This window comes from Siphateles boraxobius, unplaced genomic scaffold (genome assembly GCF_051911475.1).
Source record: "Siphateles boraxobius isolate OS27281-9 unplaced genomic scaffold, OSU_SipBor_1 12, whole genome shotgun sequence".
Classification (NCBI taxonomy): Eukaryota; Metazoa; Chordata; class Actinopteri; order Cypriniformes; family Leuciscidae; genus Siphateles; species Siphateles boraxobius.
The window spans coordinates 3,545,716-3,558,655 of NW_027508722.1; the positions used below are offsets into that span (position 1 = coordinate 3,545,716).

General features: G+C 37.3%; 1 protein-coding gene across 2 annotated transcripts in view; it reads left to right on the forward strand.

The window, feature by feature from the left end:
- Positions 1-12,940, forward strand: part of ibtk (inhibitor of Bruton agammaglobulinemia tyrosine kinase) — a 51,497-nt gene that overhangs the window by 5,909 nt on the left and 32,648 nt on the right. Inside the window, exons 2-7 of one of the 2 annotated variants that reach the window (XM_077206681.1) lie at positions 419-695; positions 829-1,221; positions 1,984-2,080; positions 3,030-3,154; positions 12,033-12,143; positions 12,224-12,394. In XM_077206681.1, the coding sequence (XP_077062796.1) occupies positions 898-1,221; positions 1,984-2,080; positions 3,030-3,154; positions 12,033-12,143; positions 12,224-12,394 (828 nt within the window). In that variant the 5' untranslated portion in view covers positions 419-695; positions 829-897. Of the gene's footprint in view, positions 1-418; positions 1,222-1,983; positions 2,081-3,029; positions 3,155-12,032; positions 12,144-12,223; positions 12,395-12,940 lie in introns of both variants that reach the window. The other variant, XM_077206673.1, reaches the window with a different exon arrangement.

The following is a 12,940-nucleotide window of genomic DNA, read 5'->3' on the forward strand; positions in this document are numbered from 1 at the left end:
TTCTCTCACTGATGCATTCAAATAAATGTAATCCTTCTAGGTGCTACTTTATATGTATCTCATTTAGGACGAGCAGCAATCTGTAAGAAATATAACGACTCATATACAAAGTAACTGATAAAAATGAGCTGTTATGTAAGAGCAATAGCACTGCGGGCATCGTTCTGTCATATGCCCATGCTTCTCAAGCCAACATCAAACTTTAGCCTCTAGTGGCAAATTGTGGCATGTTGCAAAGCATTCCCATCTCTTGTGTTTATATTAAAAATGTCATTAAAGTCAAGTTGACGTTGTCTAATCGCTAATCACATGCCTATCGACTTCAAAAAAATCTGAGGTCGTTCAACCCCTAGGGTGATGTGGAGCTTAATTTGAATTTTGTTGTGGATATTAACTGAAAGACATTCTCTCTTTTCAGGCACCTTTTGCAATTATGGAGGCTTAAATGGTGGAGAGTTTTGGGGGGAAGGAGTCTTTCCCCTCAAAGTTGGTGGACTTTTTGGATGGACAGTACAAAGAACCGAAGGATTTGCCTTTTGTAAAATACGAAACACACATTACAGGTTAACTTATTTTTGAGTCGACTGGAATATATTTGTATGATTTTGTACAGAATTTTTTTGATTTTCTTTGATGCAAATGATTGTTCCCAAGGTGTTGTTGAATGTGTTGCTGGGATGGTGGACTGAGATGAGGTAGATCTTCTCTCTGGGGCCGCTAGGGTGCCGTGGAACCTCAACACGCGCACAATTCTAGCGCCCTGAAATTCACAGCAAGGCTAAACATATTCCCTGTTTTTTCATTCTGTTTTCTTTAATTTATTGCTAGAAAGTGTGACAAATCTAAGCTCAAGTTTGTGGGTGTCTTGGATAACTCTGGTGTTGTAACTCAGCTAAAATGAGTCTGGGAAGCCCAGACTGCACTCCGAAGTGCCGTTCTGAAAGGCACGCTGATGAAGTGATCGCCGCTTTGACCAGCGGTTCGGAGGGGCGTCTGCGGGGCTTTCTCTCTGTCCACTGTCACAACGCAGCCACCCTGCGGGATGAGTTTGGGCGCACGGCTCTGCACCTCGCTGCCTCTCTGGGGAAACGGGACCTGCTTCAGTGGCTCCTGGACCGTAAACATGCCGACCTGCTGGCGAAGGACAAGGAGTCTGGCTGGACCGCGTTACATCGCAGCGCCTTCTATGGGCAGATTCACTGCCTTATGGCGCTCATCAAGGTGAGAACTGGTTCATTAATATGAGTTTTTCATTAACCAATGCCAATATTAGAGAGATGGGTGTCCAATGGTAAATATAATGTCAATATTCATTTTAAAGGAATTTAATGACGTTAAAGGGATAGTTCACCATAAAATGAGAATTGTCACCATTTGCTCATCCTCATATTGTTCAAACCTGTATAAGTTTCTTTCTTCTGTTCAACACAAAATAAGATATTTAAAAAAATGTCGGTAATCAAACAGTTGATGACACCCATTGACTTCCATGGTCTTTTTTTTTTTCCTACTATGGAAGTCAATGGCTGCCTTCAACTGTTTGATTACCAACATTCCTTAAAATATCTTCTTTTGTGTTGAACAGAATAAATAAACTCATACAGGTTTGGAACAATATGAGGGTGTTAATGATAACAAAATAATCATTTTTTTGGTGAACTGTACCTTTAAATTATGCAGAGAATTGCTAAATTAAATTGCAGTTAGACACTTCAACTTTTAAAATGTGAAAACCAAAAATGTGCGTTTTCATCCAAAGCTGGTCAATTCTGGAACTGTCACATAAGTAATATAACACTTCTGTAAATCTAGCCAAGTGGGTATTATCGTTTTATGCCAATAATCTCAAAATGAGCAAATGACGCCTGGTTAATTGGCCTGGATGATATATCACAGTTGAAAACTCCAAATAACTGCTTTTACTTTTCCTCCCAATGGTTTGCATTGTTGTCTTTCATTGGTCTATGTATCTTTGTGTTCCAGCATGGTGGAGGACTGTCCATCCAGGACAAGGAGGGTCTTTCTGTCCTAGACCTCACCATGAAGGACCGCCCAGCTCATGTTGTGTTCCGAAACACTGGTAATTCAAATGGGCTAATGACCTTCTTAATATTTATGATTGTACCAGTGTTAACGTAGTACTTATAACAAAAAAAAATGTTTTTTTGTTTTTTCAATATTATTCCAAACTTGCATGATTCTTAGTTAAAATCAAAGTTAGAACTTTTGAGAAATATGATGCATTTAATTATTTTTATGCAGTAAAAGTATACAGTGACAAGTGGTTGTCATGCTCCAAAAATGATGACAAAACACCACCACAGTAGCTGACGCATGGCATCATGTTATGAGACCTGCCAGAACAAATGGTGTTTGGTTTCATTGATGTCAAAACTGGTGTTTTGCGTCATTCAAACTTGCAGCATAAAATAAGCATCTGACAATCTCGTAGTACTCTTTTGGGACGCTTCACGATCCCTGGTCACTGACTATTTCCATTTAGTGGAAAAAAAACCCAGCGAGAATATTATTCAAAATGAAATTATAGGGAACATTTTCAAATTCTGGTTTGGAATGACATGAGGAGAGAGATTTAAAATGAGAGAGTTTACTTTTGGCTTAAACCTAAAATCAATAAACCCAACTTGTCACATTTCCGGGTCCGACACTCTATCAGATCCCAAAAGCAAACGACAAATGGTGCTAATATACATTGTAATAGTACTACAGAAATAACATGATCCTAACCTTTATCTCTATACCGAAAACTCAGTTGGCCAGGCAGTGATTCATCTTTTTATGAATCGTTAAAATACTGGTGTCTGGGATGCTGTGAGCATAAAGATTGTAGTGTACACCGTGAGCTTTAAAAGCTTAGCTTAAATGTGTGATATGAATGAATCATGTTCATAAACGGCTGTTGAGATGTTATTTTCACTTGAAATGGATTGGAGGCTTGGACCTAGAAACATTTTTCAATGCATTAAAACAAGTGGATAACTTGTGTCCTTGTTCTGATCTCATTTCAGATCCTACTGAAGTGTACACTTGGGGAAACAACACAAATTTTAGTCTCGGACATGGAAACCAGGAGAGCAGACACCATCCTGAGATTGTGGACCTGTTTTCAAGGTCTGGGATCTATGTGAAGCAGGTAAATGTCTTTTTAGGTTTTTTTTTATTACTATTTTTTTAGGTTACACTTTATTTTGATTGTCCACTTTAGACATTCTACTAACTATAAGTATCTTGTCAACTAACTCTCATTAGAATATTATTAAACCGTAGTAGAATGTTAGGTTCGGGTTAGAAGAATAAGTTGACATGTAGTTTGCAAAGTTACTTGTAGTCGGTAAAATGTCTGTTTGGGAGCATCAAAATAAAAAAATACAGATTTTCAAAATGCGAGAGTCCACAAACATGACGATAAATAAAATCATTGATTTAACAGTTTTGTTCTTAGTATGTGTGACCGAGATTCCATTCACAAACAGCCAGAGTCCCGACTGTGAACACAGGAAATCTCGCAAAATCTCTCACGATCAAACGTGCCTTTAGAGTAAACAAACATGGTGGACGACGGGAAAGAAGAAATGGCGATAATAGTGTTTAGACTAGTTTTTACAGAAAATTTTTGGAAGAAGTCGTGTTTTGCTGTCTCCCATCAGCTTGCTTTCTGATCGGGTATCGTTTCATTCCACGTGACAATCTATAGAGTTTGTGCGGGTTTGTCCTTGGGGTTCCTCCCACTCAACAGGATTTCTGATCGTAAAAAATCAACATGTTGGATATTACAATTTGATATCGGTGAGGCCTCAACGTTCTTCCGAGCAGATTCCATCAGTCTTAACACGCCTCACACCACAGGAGAATCTGTTAAGATAATCTGTAGAACCAACAAGATAATCGTGACTGTACCGAGGATTGTCAGAAGGGGAGATTTGGGCCCAAAACCAGTGTGATATCAGCAGAAAATAAGCAGTAAGTTTACTAATACTCTATTAAGAGTTAGATAACATGTAGTTGCAAAGTTTCTTATAGTTAGAAGAATGTCTAAATTGGACCATCTAAATAAAGTTTTACATTTTTTTTTTAGTTTATTTACTATTTACGTTTCTTCTTCAAAAGTTTTCATTAAAGTCGTCATGAAACTGAAGTTGCGATAGACTTTTCTTCCCTACTGCAATGTATATTCGAGTGAAAACGGCTTCTGCAACAAGACAAAATGCAGGCTGAAACTTCTTTTTGTCCATTGGGAATTGATTGGATGGTTGTGGTTTGCTATTGGTGGATCTCATGTGAGTGACAGGTTGTCCTGCCCTCACGCCAGTAAACGTATCATCAGAGAAGAGAAGAGATGTCGCTGCAAGAGGGAGAAGTTATTTTGATTATATATGTGAATATGTGAAGAAAAAAATTATAATGTGTACTGATATATCATTTATAATAAATACTGCAATAAAAAACAAGATTTTTTGACTTAAGTGATAATATTTAAATTGTGGTCACTCTCAAACTCCTCTTCATCTTATTACTTCTATCTAGATACTTGAGCCCGACCGATATGGATTTTTGGGGCCGATACCGATAAAAAAAACAGATACCGATATATCGGCCGATATTATTTATGTGTATATTATAATACAGTAGCAATTAGAGCCCGACCGATATGGATTTTTGGGGGCCGATACCGATATTAGGGAGTAAAAAAGCCCGATACCGATATATCGGCCGATATTATTTATGTGTATATTATAATACAGTAGCAATATTATTTATGTGTATTATAGTACAGTATACCAGTCAAAAGTTTGGACACTTTCCTATTGGTGTGTACAAACTTTTGATGGGTACTTTACACAGTAGCTATAAACAGAATAAATATATTTTATAAACACGTTTTGCAATGATCACTCAAATGTGGTAATCAAACACTTGTGTGACACAGATATGTAATGGAGGCAGGGGGAATGATAGAATGAGAATTATACAGCTGAGCTGTAACCAAACTAGTTCGCATTGCATGTTATATTATATTATATTATATTCCAAATACTGTTGCATAATCTTCACTAACGACGACTTTGTCTTTTAATTTAGTCATAACTTGTATCAATAAATATATAAAAAGTGTCACTGACAAAACCTTATTATCTTCTATTTTTACTCTTAATTCCTCTAATCTCTACCAGTGGAGGAAGAACTCAGATCTTTTTACTAAAGTAAAATGAATAATATCATAATGAAAACGTTTTTAATTACATATGTACAGTACTTTTATACTATTTTAAATAATTAGTAAGCAAAATGTACTAAACGTGACACTAGGCTACTCTTAATGCAAAATGGCCCTATATAAAGTGTTATAATTATATACATTTTTGGAATATTGCTTGATGTTGTAACGTAGCGTTATCAGGCAGAATGAGCTTTAACACGGTGTCTACACCGGACGCGGCCGTTACTGCTCGCGTCGCAACAGCTGTTTACCCTAGACAAAGCAGAATCAGTTTACTGTCGGAGATCGCTCGCGCCACGCATTTTAATCAATGTTTCATCAACCAATTGCCTTAATAAATAAGAAGAAGGCCTAAATATAGCAGACAATATAATCAGGACTTCTTAGCTGCGCGCTTGCAATAGTCACAAGCTCACACAATACGTGACAGAGGCTTGTAGCAGAGAAATCAATTCTGTGAATTACACTGCGCAAATCACAAGTAGGCTACTACCCACCGGATGAAGAAGGGTTGGCTCTCAGTCTCCACAGGCTACATAAAATATTCATTTTATTTTATTTTATTTTTCGTGTTTGCATTTATGAGGAAAAAACAATGTTACAGACGCGACAGTTCAGCACTACGGACGTGAGCGCTCTGAAAGCGGCACTAATGCTTTGAAACTTTCACATAGACATCAAACAGAAAGCACAAAACCTTTCGTTTCAAAGTGAATTTCGTTTTGTATTAATTGTATCTTAATTTTAATCAATGTTTCATCAGCCATTTGCCTGGATTTAATTTATAAGAAGTAAATTTAGCAGACGATAGACAATCTCGACACGGAGGCGCCTGCGGGTGAACTGGAGCTCGTCTCATGAACCGAAACTCAGCGTATAGACCTGAGAATTGAAATATATCTATATTGAAATGTCTACTTTTAAACAGAACAATTCAAAACGAAAGACAGACAGACTCATGTAATCGTATGAAATGTGCATTTCTCTCTGGCGCGCGCTCACTGAAGATCGCGAGTCAGCATCGACAACTTCCTCTTTGGCTGACACTGACTGAAAACACTTGTTTATTAATAAACAATTAAAATGTCTCCTTGCTATATTTGTTGTATTCATAATCATTATTTTTGCCAGTTCTTGTGACAGCTTTTAGGTGCTTTATTGGCAGCGCCACCTTTACATGAATCACCGTACCCTCATTTTTTAAAATATTCATTTATCGGCCATTATAAATGCCGATACCGATAGTTAGGAAAATGCCTAAAATCGGCCGATAATATCGGCCCGCCGATATATCGGTCGGGCTCTAGTAGCAATATTATGTATTATAGTACAGTACCAGTCAAAAGTTTGGACACACTTTCCTATTAGTGTGTACAAACTTTTGATGGGTACTATATATAGAATACACAGTATAAACAGAATAAATAAACGTTTTGCAATGATCACTCAAATGTGGTGATCAAACACTTGTGTGACAGATATGTAATGGAGGCAGGGTGAATGACAGAATGAGAATGATACATTTGAGCTGTAACCAAACTAGTTAGCATTGCATGTTATATTATATTATATTATATTCTAAATACTGTTGCATAATCTTCACTAACGACTTTGTCTTTTAATTTAGTCACGTTATATAAAACATAACTTGTATCAATAAATATATCAAAAGTGTCACTGACAACCTTATTATCTTCTATTTTTAGTCTTAATTCCTCTAATCTCTTCCAGTGGAGGAAGAACTCTTTTTACTAAAATTAATAATATCATAATGAAAACGTTTTTAATTTATGTACAGTACCTTTATACTGTTTTAAATTAGTAAGCAAAATGCAGGCCCACTAAACGTGAAACATAAAGTGTTATAATTATATAAATTATTGGAATATTGCTTGATGTTGTAACGTTTTAGGCAGAATGAGCTTTAACACTGTATGCCGGACGCGGCCTTTATTGCTCGTGTCACAACAGCTGTTTACCCTAGACACAAAAAAGCACCCGTTACAGAGCAGAATGGGGCATCAGTTTACTGTCGGAGATTTGTCGCTCGCGCAACGCATTTTAATCAGTTTCATCAACCAATTGCCTGGATTTAATAAATAAGAAGTAAATATAGCAGACAATATAATCAGTACTTCTCAGCGGCGCGCTTGCAATAGTCACAAGCTCACACAATACGTGACAGAGGCTGGTAGCAGAGAAATCAATTCTGTGAATTACACAGCGCAAATCAAAAGTAATAGGCTACTACCCACCGGATGAAGAAGGGTTGGCTCTCAACAGAACATAGCCTAATATTCATTTTATTGTATGTGTTCGCATTTATGAGGAAAAAACAATGTTACGGACGTGACAAGCTCTGAAAGCGGCACTAAAGTGCGTTAAACCTTTCACAGAGACCTCAAACAGAAAGCACAAAGCCTTTCATTAAAGTGATTTTCATTTTGTATTAATTGTATCTTAATTTTAATCAATGTTTCATCAACCAATTGCCTGGATTTAATAAATAAGAAGTAAATATAGCAGACAATAGATAATCTCGACACGGAGGCGCCGGCGCATGAACTGCAACTCGTCTCTTAAATGAACCGAAACTCAGCGTATAGACCTGAGAAATATATCTATATTGAAATGTCTACTTTAAAACAGAGCAATTCAAAACGAAAGACTTTGCTCTCTGCTGTAATCCGTATAAAATGTGCATTTCTCTCTGGTGTGTTCACTGAAGATCGCGAGTCAGCCTCATCAACTTTGCAGCAACACTGACTGAAAACACTTGTTTATTAATAAAAAAATAAAATGTCTCTTTGCTATATTTGATGTATTCACATTCATTACTTTTGCCAGTTCTTTGTGACAGGTGCTTTATTGGCAGCGCCACATGAATCACGCACCCGCATTTTTAAAAATATTAATATATCGGCCATAGGGCTGCAACTAACGATTATTTTGATAATCGATTAATCGGACGATTATTTTTTCGATTAATCGATTAATCGGATAGAAATTAAATTAGATTTTTTTTTTTATTATAACTAAATAAAACCGTAAATCAGGGTATTTATGTGTAAAAGTGTACTTTAAAAAGTGCAAAAGCCACACATTGAGTTTTACTAATATCAATATTTGCATTGTTTTTAATGATAATTGCTGATGGCAAGTTGACAAACATGATTATTGTTAAAAAATGATATCCAACATATTATGTTTTAACACAATTTTTGTTAAAAACAAATTTACACAGACATGTTGTTCAGATGTGAATATCTGAACTAAAAACAAACTAAAAACATCTAAAATATATAATTCATTTAATTTTTATTTAAAATTAATTATATATAAGGAATATAAGGATAAAGAATATAATATATATTATATATATAATATATAAAAGAATATAATATAAGGATAAATTGATTAAATAAATATAGAAAGACTGAAAACAATTGTGTGAACGTAGAGCCGCAGTAGATCGCGTTTGAAAAACAATTAAAACTTAGTAGACAAATGCTATAAAAAGAGAACGGAATGGAGGTAACGTTACCCAGCAAGCTAACAGGCTTGAGTAAAGGACAGGAGAAATTATGCATTAGTGCACAAGCATTCGCTGAAAACCACTGAGTACAGTGACTAAAAAACAATATTTTACTGCTGCTGTTATTAACTGCCTTTGTATTTAATGCTTCACTTTGTAAACACCGTTTTAATTTAACCTATTTCTGCGGTAGCGCTATTTTAATCCATCACTTACGTTGCGAGCGAACTGATTGCACAACCTGATGCTCGAGACAAAATACAGACATCCCGGAAGTCCCGGGAGTCTCCCGCATATTGATTGCGGCTCCCTGATGCCCGCGAATTAGTTCAAACTTCCGAAATCTAGAGCGCGCATGCGAGACAGAAGAGACTGTTCCAAACCGTGTAGCGCGCGCTCGGCAGAGCGCCTGAGGGAGAGAGACCTTGTGTGTGTGTGCGTACCAGTAAACGCTCCCCGTGACGTAAGCAGACCAACTAATCGATAATGACATTCGTTGACAACGATTTTCATAATCGATTATAATCGATTTTATCGATTAGTTGTTGCAGCCCTAATCGGCCATTATAAATGCAGATACCGATAGTTAGGAAAATGCCTAATATCGGCAGATAATATCGGCCCGCCGATATATCGGTCGGGCTCTACTAGATACATTTTTGCTGATGAGGCACATAATGCTGTGAAATCCTCATATGCAATGCTATTCCTCAGGGTTTATTAATGCAAACTGGGTCTAAACTCCCCAGGGTCATGTGTGACAACAGAGGACGGTTAAAAACAAGAGGACCTGCTAGTGTTGCCTTGATAGCGGGCTTCTCAACAGGGAACTCCTTCAAAACAAAGATCTCCAAGAGTCCTTACAAACCATCTGAGGAGACCTAGACCTCTTTGCTTCTCTGTGAATTGTTCTTGAAAATGCCCTCGAGGATGAAAACTATGTTCAAGCTGATGGAGAGAAGCTCTTTGTGCTGGAACTCGGGCATTGAGCAGATGTGCATGAGCAATTAGGTGATTGTCACCGCTTTGGCATACTTGACCCTGACAGCTCAACTCAAGCCAACATCATGCTTTGAACGGTGTATAAGCTTCCCTTTTTTCCGTGGTCATAGCGGGGACTCATTTGCATTTTGGATGGATAACCAACATGTGCTCATATGTGGATGGGAAACGTGATCCAGTAGTGTTGCATGATGCCATTGTCAGCCTTTCATTTGGTATTTTGGCATTTTTGAAAGGAGAAGAACAAGAAGGTTAAGGGTGCGATCAAAACGAATTTAGTACGCCAAATCTGTCAACCATTTAGGATGATGTGAAACTTCCAGAGATGCTACTGACCTATTTAGAGCCACTTCAGCAACTCCTTTCATTTTTCATTGTTTGGTGGGTTGTGTGTGATTAATTTCTGAAGTGCAGGGGAGTCCTTTAATTTTACAGTGCTCATTGTGATGGTGGATCTTGTTTCCAGACCCTTTCATCAGCTCTCCAATGCCCCCCTAAGCACATTGTGCCCTGCCACGCTTTTCTGCAGATACTTTCAGTTAAATATTAAAATATTCATTCAGGGATAACAGCAGCAGATTAAATAAGCGGTGTGAATGCGTGCGTACGGCAGCGAGGGAGAACGCGTGCCAGTCAGTTCTTTAGGCGCCGAGTTTGGACACTTTACAGAACATCTCTTGCTACTGTTTTGGCCTTGAGGAGTGTGTTAAATTAATGATGATGTTGACCCTGGCACCCCTGCCCCGCTGTAGTCAACTCCAAGCCAATCCAGAGCTGGCACGCTCTGTAGAGAAAGGGCAAAGCTGTCATGGCTAAAAGTCAAGCCCTTATGATGAGCAGAACGCAGCAGGTTCGTTCATTCATTCTGTAGTTTTCATATCTCAGTTCTTAATCGACCAATAATCACACCACTATGAATTTGTCTATCGTATTTACAGTGGCATCAAAAGTTTTTGTTACACTAGGCTAAAAAGATGTCTAATTGTCATTGCATAAATAGCTCAGAAATAGTTCTGTGGGAAAAAAGGCCTTTTTTGCAGTTGCACTTGCGTTGATATTTTTGCAGTGACATTTAACCAGCTTGTCTCAATGGTTGTCTAAAACTGAAGCTACCAAATTAGTCAGTTACTTTGCAGAAAGTGTGTTTGTGTGAATGAATTTACCTCCCAAGTAAAATTATTTCTGACTGACTATCTTATTACCGTAGCATCTTGTCTAAGGAGTTTAATGACAACAATACTTATTTCTTGTTAAAATAGAATTATGAGATGAAATCATTAAAAAGGACATTTTATGGGTTAATTTCTCTGTCATTCCACATATACGTAACATTCAGAAGTTTGGGGTCAGTACTTTTTTCCCTCTAGAAATTAATACTTTTATTAAGTAGTGATGCATTAACTTGATCAAAAGGGACTATAAAAACATTTATAATGTTACAAAAGATTTCTATTTCAAATAATGTTCTTTTGAACTTTCTATTCATCAAAGAATCCTGAAATAAAAAGTATATCATGGGGAATGATCACAGGAATAAATTATATTTTTTAAATACATTACAATAGAAAGTAGTTAATTTTTAATTTTAAAAATGCAGCCCCCATGAGCATATGTGATGTCTTTCAAAAACATGAATTTTTACCAACCCCACACTTTTGAACTAGTGTATTCTGGTTTCAAATTGATCAGATGAAGGCATGTCAGTGTACAGGATGTTACATACATGTTACTCATTCCTTGATGCCTTCTACATTCTTACTTAGTGAAAGTTATTTGCCAAAACCCAAATTTCTGGACTTACTAGGCAAGACAATGCTAATTGTCAAGTTGTTTATTAATTCAATTCACATTTATTTGTATAGCGCTTTTCAAAATACATATTGTTTCAAAGCAGCTTTACAGAAAATGCATGTCTACATTACAATTTAGAGTTATCTGTTATCAGAGGTAACTGTCTAAGTTATGCATTTCAGAAATAATAATGTATTGATTTAAACAATGTATTAATTTAAGGTAGTAACAATGAGCTCATTGAAGTAATCAATACATTTTTGTTAACAAATGAAATGTATTATTTTTGCAATTTTTCTGTTCGTAAATAGTGACTTTTATCTTTTGCTGAAAATAACGTGCTTGTGCTGCATGAGTGTGGCTTATGAGTTATATCAGAAAGAGGACTTTGCCTGCCTGTGAAAACATGATCTTGAACGATGATGATGATGATGGCAACATTGTTGTGTTTCTGTGTCTTTTGAGGTGGTGTTGTGTAAGTTCCACTCGGTCTTCCTGTCCCAGAAGGGTCAGGTGTACACATGTGGACACGGACAGGGCGGACGACTTGGACATGGTGATGAACAGACATATCTGGTAAGATGTTTTGGTGTGGGGTAACGCATATATTCTGCACATTTGCTTTCTAAGACTTGGTGTCCATGTTCACATCAAAGGTTCCCCGAATGGTGGAGGGACTTTTGTCCCATCACTGCTTACAGATTGCAGCGGCCCGAGATCACACTGTCGTTCTGACAGAGGAGGGGTACGTCTACACTTTTGGGCTCAACACCCACCATCAGCTGGGTCTGGCACCTCCTCCTGCTTCCAGCCAAGTTCCCAAACAGGTCGGTCAGCCTGGGGACAGATTTACAAAACATTCTTAAGATTAATATTCTTCTTAAAGGTGCTCTAACCGATGTCACAAGTTTTTTAGGCCAAAACATTTTTTGTCACATACAGCAAATGTCTCCTCACTATCCGCTAGCTTCATGTCACCTGAACACACTGTAAAAAAATGTGGTCTCTGCAGACACCGCAGGCTCCAAAAACAGCAACAAAAACAAACTGGGCTAACCCGCACCACGAAACATAACAAACTGTTCCAGCCAATAACCGACAAGAAGGATTTGGGGGCGGGGTTTGGGGGGTTAGTGCGCGGATGAGGAGGAGGGAGGGTCGAGCTAGCCTCCGTTTTGTTTGACAATACTTCGAATGTCAACAAGAAGTGTCGTCACCCAACATCGCTTATAGCACCTTTAACTGCCATTTTCTTCTCATTTTCTTACTTAGGAGAAAAACACAAGAATATTTTGTATTCCCAAAAAAACTTAAGATTGCTCTTATCGTTTATTCCTAACACTGTTCTTAAGACAAAACTTAAGAATAATAAA